General features: G+C 36.4%; 1 protein-coding gene across 1 annotated transcript; it reads left to right on the top strand.

Moving 5' to 3' along the window:
* Nucleotides 1-627: 627 nt before the first annotated feature.
* LOC119230329 (lysosomal Pro-X carboxypeptidase-like) lies at nucleotides 628-9,911 on the top strand (the record flags this gene model as incomplete). Its single annotated transcript, XM_037491369.1, has 4 exons — nucleotides 628-768; nucleotides 6,729-6,830; nucleotides 9,283-9,464; nucleotides 9,728-9,911. Coding segments are annotated over 4 exons (594 nt in total), but the record flags the coding sequence as incomplete, so codon positions are not given.
* Between the last annotated feature and the right edge of the window lie 586 nt (nucleotides 9,912-10,497).

Genomic DNA, 10,497 nt, shown 5'->3' with positions numbered 1-10,497 from the left:
TTTTGAGTGCTGCTTTGCACTCCTTGATGGATCAGTTCATCTTATAGCTTCCTTGCCCCAAATGTCAATGAAATTTACTGAAAAGAAAAATATATAAAATAATTAAATAAATAAAGAAATTTAAATTAAAAAAAGAAATTTACTGTAAAGTCCTACTTCATTTCACTGGAGAAAGATAATGGACATAGAAATCCTGGCCCTTAGAATTTCAGTTATTACTAGGGAGACAGTTTATAGATCTTTTCAGTATCCTGTTTAGTTTTTGAATTTTGATAATTATAAGTTTGAATAATTAAGATTCAGATAGTTAGGAATGTCTGTTTAAAAAAGCAATGAGTTCGTATTGCTGTTACCAATTCAGTTATAACATTGTTCTAAGTGGCTACTTGATGTCATAATTACATATTTTCTCTTACACTGAAATTCTTGACCACTAATAGCATTGCTTTATCTTATAAAGAAATTAATTTTAAAAAAATCCACTACTAATACTTCCAATAAAACCCCAGAAAGCTAAAACTTTTTGTGATAATCTTTTTGTATAGGTTGAATTTAATGGAAATTTTTTTTTATTGATCTCTTTACTTTCCATTGAAATTTATCTGATTTATTTTGCTTTTATTACAGGTTGATCATTTTGGATTTAACAATGATAAGACTTTTAAACAACGGTACCTAGTAACTGATAAGCACTGGAAGAAAGATGGTGGAACAGTACTTATCTACACTGGTAATGAAGGGGACATTACCTGGTTTTGCAATAATACGGTATGTGGAGACTTACGAAATTCCTATGCTTGCTTTGTCTTTTTGTTATCTTAAAGTAGAAAAAAAATGTTTTGAATATATATGACCAAGTATTACTTTACTTGTGAATTTTTAAAATTATAATTTTGGGGTTACATTTTTACTTGTTCATATGTATACATGTTCAGTTTTCTACCAAAAAGCTAAGCTATGAATTGCCTTTAAGTGTGGACTCAATCATGTTTTTTCTGTTGCTGATGTCCTGCATGGTACCAGATACTCAGCAACTGCTTGTTGAACTCAGCTGAATTGAATTGAAAGCAAAGATACGAACCCAGTTACACACTCTAATTGCATTTTGCATTTCTGATTATTTCCTTAGGAATGTTTAGAATTTGTTATGTTAGTTGAAAATAATTCCCCGAGAAATGGGATATGTTTCTCTTAGGTCAGTGACACATGAAGACAGGACTTATTTTCCATCAGATTCCTGTTCTGTTATTCTGAGAAAAACCAAGTCTGCCTTGCTTTTCTTTCTCTTTGTGTGACTTCCCTTTTATGCCAAGGCCACAGGGCAGCTTCTCCTGTTCACTTACTTTCCCAGTTTCTGTTCTTTATTGTTATAGGCAGGCAGCTGTGTCTGCCTCCACCAGCCTGTACTGCTCTGCTGGGCACTGCAACATGACTGAAGGCTTGTGGGAACCTATTACCTCAGTAGTGGTAGAAAGAAAAGAGATACTCAGTATAAGAATAGTAACAGAGAATTGACTAAAGGCAATACTAGAAGAGCAAGTTCTGCCTCTTTCCTATTCCTAGATACCCTCATTTACATACTAAAATGTTCTGATAATGTTTCTCAGCATTCCATTACTGAGAGGCAGTCTAACATAGTGGTCAAGAGTGAAGACTTTAACCAGACTTTAATTCAAGTTTGAATTCGTATTTGCCATGATGTTGTGTAACTTGGGCAAGTTTCTTGTCTTTTAAGTGGGTATAATAATAATAATATCTAGGGGGGCCTCCCCCGTGGCACAAGGGGTTAAGCACCGCACTATGAAGCAATCCGCAGCCTCTGCAGCACAAGTTCAATCCCTGGCGGGCCAGGGAGCAGCCCATATGGTGCAGCAGACCTCTCCTATCTTGCCTGCTGTTCCCCTTGGCAGTGTACTTCAGTCGATCTGCCTGTTCTGTTCCCCACTCTGTCTCTGGTGAATCCTCTCACCCCCTGCACCTCTGGCCTACACCCCAGTTCTTCTAGGCATAAGTAAATAAATCTTTTTAAAAAATAATATCTAGTTCATAGTGTTGTATGAGGACTAAACACGAATCAGGAATGTGAAAAATGGGAACTGGTATAAGGGGCTCAAGATTAACTTGCTTTCAGTTTAAGATAGGATATAGTTAACAGAACCCTATATATTAAGCAAATGGTAACCTCAGAACAAAACCGCCTAGAAGAAAAAGGGAGATAAAAACAGAATCCAAACACCACACAAGGGCTAGCTTTCAAAATAAAAGCAGAAAGAACAAGAAAAGAATAAAAGAACAGATAAAATGCAAAAACACCCAGGTAACAAATAACAAAATAGCAATATGCTTGTATATCAATAATTTTTCTAAACTTCAGTGGTCTGAACTCACTAATCAAAAGGCACAGAATGACCAGTTGGATCAGAAACCAAAACCTAACTTTCATTTGTCTCCAGGAGACCATCTGACTCCAAAGATAAACATAGACTCAAAGCAAAAGGTTGGAAAACAATCCTGCAAGCAAATGGTATACTTTACAAAAGCAAGGGCAGCCATACTTAAATTAGATAAAATATGCTTCCAGCTAAAAAAGGATCAAGGGACGAGGATAGACATTGTAGAATTAAGGGATTAATAACATAAGGAAAACCTAATGCTCATATTTATGTAACAAAAGAAAGGGCATCAAAATACGTAAAGCAATGATAAACTTAAAAACAGTCATTGAAAACAACAACAGTAGCAGGGTACTTTAACCCCCACTTAACATCAATGGACAAATCAACCAGACTGAAAATGAATGATGAAAGAACAGCCTTAAATGAGGAATTAGAACAGATGGGCTTAATAGACATTTATAGGTACTCCACTGCAAAAATGCTAAGTGCACTTTCTTCTCTGGTACACATAACAACCTTCTCAAAGATAGACTATGTTGGGTCATGAAACAGGTGTCAGTAAATTAGACTGAAATATCAAGTATCTTTTTCTGATTTCAATGGTATGAAACTAGAAATCAAAAAATGATAGTATGTAGGGACCAAACTATATGCTACTGAATGACTATTGGATTAATGAAGCAACCAAAAACCCTGGATCAGACAGTTTTACTAGAGCATTGTATCAGACTTCAAAGATGAACTAAGGCCTATCCTTGTCAAATTCTTTGAAAAAATTGAAGAGGAAACAGTTGCAAATACGTTTTGTGAGACCAACATTACCTTGACATCAAAAGCAAACAAGGATATCAGAAAAAAAATGAAAATTACAGACCAATATCCTCAAAGAGATAGATACAAAAGTCTCAAGCAAATCTTGACAAAGCAAATTCAATAATACACTAAAAGGATCACATACTGACCAAGTGGAATTTATTTCGGGGATGCAAGGATAGTTCAACATATGCAACTCAATTCATGTCATTCACCACAAAAACAAAAGGAAAGAAAAAAAGTCATGTTATCATATCAGTACATGCCAGGGAAACATTTGAGAAAATTTAACATTCATTTATTTTAAAAAGTCTCTTAAAAAAGGGGGGGATAGACAGAAATTACCTCAACATAGCAAAGACCATCTGTGACAAACCTACAGCTCACATCATACTCAATGGTGAAAAACTGAAAACTTTTCCTCTGAGAATGCCCACTCTTGCCATTACTATTAGCATAATGTTGGAAGTCCTAGCTAGAACAATTAGGCAAGAGGAAGGAATAAAAAGAATTCATTTTAGAAAATAAGAAAGCTTTTCACTTTTTTTTGTAAAAGATTTATTTATTCATCTATACAAGCACTGGGTACAGTTAGAAGTGCGGGAGGGTCAGAGAATCCACCAGAGCCAGAGCGGGGAGCACAACAGGCAGACCGACGAAGTACACTGCTGAGGGGAGCAGCGGGCGGGCAGGAGAGGTCTGTGTGCCATGTGGGACCCTCTCCAGTGGTCGGGGATTGAACTGGCACTGCAGAGGCTGCGGGCAGCTTCACAGCCCAGCACTCAACTGCTGTGCCACTGGGGAGCCCCGAAAGCTATCACTTTTTACAAAAGACCCTGAATAGCCAAAGCAATTCTAAGAAAATAGAAGAATGTTATGCTCTCAGACTTCAAATTTTACTGCAAAGCAATAGTAATCAAAACAGTATGGTATGGGAATAAAAATAGACACACAGACCAATGGAATAGAATTGAGAACCCAGAAATAAACTTAGACTTATATGGGCAGTTAATTTTTGACAGAGAAACCAGGAACATACAATGGCAGAGGGAAAGCCTATTCAACTAAACTGGGAAGGAAAACTAATGCAAAAATAAACTAACATCAAAATGAAAAGCTTCTGCACAACACCAAAAGATACCCTACTGAATTGGAGAAAATTTTTACACATAGTATGTCTGACCTAGCGCTAATTTCCAAAATCTACAAAGAATTCCTATAACTCAACGAAAAGAAGAAAACTCAATCAAAAAATGAGTAGAAGAGCTAAATAGACACTTCTCTAAAGATGACATACATCTGACCAACAGGCACCTGAGAACATGCTCATCATCTCTTCTTATCAGGGAAATACAAATCAAAACCACAATGAGATACCACATCGCACTTATGAGAATGGGCTATATAAAAAAGACCAGAAACAGTAATTGGTGGTTAGGGGGTGGATAAAAAGGAACCTTTATATACTGTTGATAGGAAAGTAAACTGGTCCAGCTCTATGGAAAATAGTATGGAGGTTTCTTAAAACTTTAAAAATAGATCTTCCATATGATCCAGCAATAGCCCACCAGTACAAAAACTCCTGTGTTCATTGCAGCACTATTAACAATAGCCAAACTATGGAAATAACTGACATGCTCAAGTATAGATGAATGGATAAAGAAAATTAGTATATATGTGTGTGTGTGTATAGACTACATGTATGCACTATATGTATATATTCTACATATTTGGAATATACTCAGGTATTTAAGAAAAGATGAAATCTTGCCATTTGTACCTATGTGGATAGAGCTGGAAAGGATTATGCCCAGCAAATTAAGTCAGAAATAGGAAGTAGGAAGATAAGTACTGGACGGAATATGAAAAATAAAGTGAAGGAATAGATAAAACAAATCAAAATAAACCCTTGAAATATGACAGCAGAATTGAGACTACCAGAAGTGGTAGGTAGGAGAGAGGGAGCAAAGTTGGAAGGGGTCTTAATGGACTATGGAAGGTTATTGCTACTTTGGTGGTAGGCATTGTCTGATAACATTTGTGGAGGTGTGAATCTATAGCCCTAAAACATATGTAGTGTTATAAATCAGCCTCACATTAATACATGTAAAAATAGAAAACACAGCAGAACAAAATAATCAGAAATGTTGACCAATGTTGTAACATAATGTTATTAAATGTCATTATGTTACATGGACCTCTTTTGAAAAATGAAAATACTCCTGAAATAATGCCAACAAATAATCACTTAATATAATGTGAATTGATTTAAATAAATTGCTTCTTCTCTAGCCTGAGTTCAATTCCATAGAACTCTTTATTTGGAAGGGTGGTCTTTACCCTTAAGAAGCTTATATTCTGGTAGGGAGAGACATACTTGTCAGCAGATAGTGAAGCACAGTAGTAGAGATACATACCTGACATAGTGGTGATGAGAGGAGGCATAATCATCAGAGGAGGGTATCCTTGAGCTGGGTATCACAGGGTCTGTGGATAAATGGCAGGGAATGAACAGGTTGTTAGAAGAGAGAAAAGTGATTATTGCAACCATCACAGATACCAGTTTAAGGACTCCATTCTCACAAACATTCAGTTTTTATAATGATTTATTGATCAAAACAAACAAGCTTTCAGATGTTTTTTGTCTCAGTTGGGGAGTAGCAGCTTGTTAGAAAGCAACATTGTGCACTAGGAATGACAGTTTCAATTGGTGCTAATCTAAATTGAATTGATTTATGTTGACTGGAGGATGCTTTGTTGAGAAGGAGTCTGAGGTCACAGCTGAGGTAAGTGAGAAAGTGCAGTAACTGATGAATGACCACCCTTAGTGTGGGAGTCAGGAGGTCTGACAGCACCTGACAATCTGTGTTTGAGTCTTGGTGCTGCCACTTTTGGACAGTGTGAAACTCTGTGCTTCACTATCCTTGTCTGTAAACTAGGGATAGATAGTGAAAGTGCCTATTTCTTAGGTTGTTGTGACAAGTAACGGAATTATTACATACAAAGTGTTTAGAACAGTGCCTGACACATTGCAAGCACTCAATTAATGTTAGTTACTACTATCTACTAGTTTATTTTCAAATAAAATTAATATAAAACCCAAAGGAATTCTGTAAGCTTCTTGATACTGTTTTTTTCTTTTATGTTGTAAATGCCTGTACAGTAGGCTGCTAACTTAGATATCCTCAGGTCTTTGAATATTTGGCGTACAGTATAGTTTGAAGACTATTTTTCTGATATAATGTTAATTCTAGGGCTAGAGTTTAAGTTGGAATATCTGGTGGATGGGCAACCTGGGCTTAATTTTCATTGTTTCACTCTAATTCAGTGTGTGATTGATATGCATCAATCAAACATCAATTATATAGAACAAACAAAAATCACGCAAAACACACAAATTGTGCAGCTCCACACATAATTTGGTCTGATTTAACATCCATTTCATATATGTTGTAAAAAGGATTGATGACTCTTTTTACATCTTGCTTTTAACCTGTGAGTGGATCCTTTTCTTCTTAGGGGTTCATGTGGGATGTGGCTGAGGAACTGAAGGCTATGTTGGTGTTTGCTGAGCATCGATACTATGGAGAATCCCTTCCCTTTGGTGCTGACTCATTTAAGGTTAATATACTTTTTACTTTTAAATTAAAAAAATTTTTTTTTTTTTTAAAGTTTGTAGCATTTTCTATCTACATGTCCCAATGTGAGGAAGAAATGATGTTGTGTTGGGCAACATCACACTGACAGAGAAACGGGAATCATGGAGCAGGCTACATAATGCAAGATGCTGCTGAAGAGCAAGATCCTGGCCCTTTTATTGACACTCAGTATTGGTTGTAAGGGGGAGGAGCAAAAGGAGATTAAGGGGAAGGAGATTATAGAAAAGGGAAGGGTGTAGAAGATTAGGGATTGTGAATCTGCCCTCCAGGCACTTCTTATCTACTTGATGACACACCCTAATCCCCAGCCATGGTTTTAATCTTATCAACAAGGCCATCCACTGATCAGCTTCTGGGGTCCCTTGTCATACATCGATCCTGGCCCCCCGGGTGTTCACAGTCATACCTAATGATGTATATAAGTTGGGAGTACATGTTATGCATGTGTTATGCATTGGTCCTCAGCTCCCCAGGAGTTCTGTACATACCTCTTGATGCATAACCTTCCCAGTGTGATCCAGCTTTGTGCTCTTGTTTGATTTGAAGGGCTGAAGGGTTGGGCTCCTGTACCTAACTGGCTGGGCCATTTTGACTGTGTTTAGGTGACAAAATGGCGGCCCAATAGGCTGCCTAGGAGTAGCAGGCCTACACAATGATAGCTTTAACTTAGAACTGCTTAAAATTTTAATAATTTTGTATTTAATCTTTCTTCTTATATACAATTTAAACAAATTGTTATAGGGCAGCCCCCATATAAAACGGGGTGCCTGGCTGTGGGTCCTCACCCGGGCGCTTAAAAGGACTTATCAATACTCTACTGCAGGCACACGCTAAAGGTTAATAAAAGGTTTATTTACAAGGGAAGGGGAAATGAGGAAATGTACAGCTCAGGGAGAAAAGTGGGAGACAAAGTTTTAAATGCGTCCTACCTGATCCGCCGATCAGGAATTCCAAAATGGCACTCTGAGAGCTGGCCACAAGCCAGGAGCCGTGAAGCCAGGAGGCGAGCGACAGAGCGAGAGACCCCAAGGCCCACGTGTCTGGTTTTATACCAACCCTGGCTGCTTAACTCCACCCTCAGGTCCCAGCCACCTTCCCTTTGGTGGTGACGGGATTTGTCTTTTCCAATGTCCTGATGGCTTTGGTCTGGAGTTGGGGTGGAGTCCACAAAGCCTGTATGGGATTAACGCAGGACATCCTTTCCCCCTAACAATTTGAGGTTTTTAAAAATCATTATAATTTTAATGTTTATCTGTTTTTAGCTCAGTGTGATGAGGCTAGAGACAGTGGAGGGAACTTCATTTTTTAAAAAAAGTCATTAAACAATTCTTTTTTATAAATTATACACTTAAATTATTGGACCTGTTAATGGAACAAAGACAACAAGCACTCAAATGCTCATTATGTTTTCTTAAAAAGGTGTTTTTCAATAAAATAGAATGATCAAAATAAGGAAAAATGATTCAGTGAGGCCAACCGGTTGCTTGGATTCCCTCTAGCCTTGTTCTCACTAGGAGCTTTTGCCTTTGCCATAGATACTATGCCTAATAAACCTGGACACTTTTCTTTCATCTAAGTTACTCATGTACTACCTTGTGATTCTGGCAATGTGAAGTTGTCGTATGTATTTACTATTAGTTAATATTTTTCTTTGAACAACTTACTTTTCAATGTTGGTACTATCGGTAGTGCTCTAAATGGGACACTGAGCTCCATCTCTCTACATTGCAGTGCAGAAATTGTCCTTAGGCAGAGACCTAGATGACCATGGAACTTAGTTTATGAGTTTTCCTTCTTTCAACAATCAGTCTTGTGTTGTCTTTTTTCCGATGCCTGAAAAGAGTTGTTATATTTTTTTCTTTTTTAACCTCAATTTCATAGTTGTTTATAAGTGGCAGGGTAATTTGCTCTATGTGTTAGTATATCAGATATAATAATCATCTTTTTAATAAGGAGGGATGGTTTTATTTTTGCCGATTATTCTTCATTTTTTTACAGGATTTAGTTTACCTTTGCCTATAGGGTAGCCATTTTAGATGTATCAAGATTAGAAATAAAGTTTTTAATACAGTATTTGTTAAACTTAGCATGGTGTTTCATCACAGTTGCTGTTAAATGTTATTTACACTTTATTTCTGTTCTAAAATTTCAACAAGGTCTTTGTTAAATAGCATTTAATAGAAATTATGTTTGAATGCAAAACATATTATATGCTCTTCCCACAAACTTAAAATCACTTTTTCATGAGTGGTGTAAACCAACATTTCTTTGACTGGACATTTTAACTTAATTGCCTAGCAATTCTTTTGAAGAGATGTTTATCTGACTTTTTTTTTTTTTGCTGGATCTGTGCTGTGCCTAAGCTGCTATTATTTATACTCATATTTATACTCATGTTCTTTATTTTTCTTTAGGATCCCAAACACCTGAATTTTCTGACTTCAGAACAAGCTCTGGCTGATTTTGCAGAGTTAATCAAACACTTGAAAAAAACAATCCCAGGAGCTAAAAATCAGCCTTTCATTGCAGTAGGGGGATCTTATGGAGGCATGCTTGCAGCCTGGTTCAGGATGAAATATCCTCATATGGTGGTTGGGTAAATACATTTATGTTGGCTATGGGCACTTCTTAATGATTGTTGAGGCAAAGTTAGAGATTTGTTTTGGGTAAAACATGCTACATCTGTTGTACTGAGATTTCACTATCTCATGAATAGTTATTTTTCTCGATGTCATTTTAATATTTTTCAATATAATTCAATATTCATCTCAATGTCTCTCATTTACACGCAATATCAGGTTCAATGTTAGAATTCAAATTTGCTGAGTTACATCTTTTCTTCTTTTTCTTACTACTTAGTGCTCTTGCAGCCTCTGCTCCTATCTGGCAGTTTGAGGATCTGGTGCCTTGTGATATATTTATGAAGATTGTAACTAAAGATTTTAAGAAAAGTGGCCCAAATTGTTCAGAGAGCATCCGCAGGTCCTGGGGTGCCATTAATCGAATTGCTGCTACAGGTAAGCTTTAAATGAGAGAAAGAAATCACAGGTTTTTAACATTCCATTTGTTAAATTCAAGACTTATCATTTTCTCAGTAAACTTTTTATTTTGGTATAACATACATATTTGAGTGTAGCATGCAGAAAAGTACACAAATCAAAAAATATAGGATGTTTTTACAAAGTGAATACATAGCGTGATTGGCATCCAGATCAATAAATCCACTAATGCCCCCTCCAGCACTTCCTTGGCATCTCCCAGTCTAATCACTTTACTGACTCCTAGAACCATATGTTAATTTTGCTTACCCAAGATATTTTTTAGTAATTGGAATTGCAAAATATGTTTCTTTCTGGTGTGGACTGTCTTTTGTGCTCATTGCTGTTTGTCAGATATATCCATTTATTTCATTCAGCTATAGTTTTTGCATTCTCAATACTCTTTAGTATTCCATTTGTTTGTTTGTTTATTTCAATAGTGTATTTAGAAGGGGAATAATTCAAACTATTAAATCTGGTAAGTTTCACAAACTAGGCAATTTATCTATCATGGGATGATCCTATTGCTTTAAAAATATTTTATTGAATGTTGAAAAAACATTCTTGGGAAAATGGTATAGTAGATTTGAA

The sequence above is a fragment of the Talpa occidentalis genome, unplaced genomic scaffold (assembly GCF_014898055.3).
Source record: "Talpa occidentalis isolate TD23 unplaced genomic scaffold, MPIMG_talOcc4v2.1 talOcc4.653, whole genome shotgun sequence".
Lineage (NCBI taxonomy): Eukaryota > Metazoa > Chordata > Mammalia > Eulipotyphla > Talpidae > Talpa > Talpa occidentalis.
This window is presented reverse-complemented; position numbering and strand designations above follow the sequence as displayed.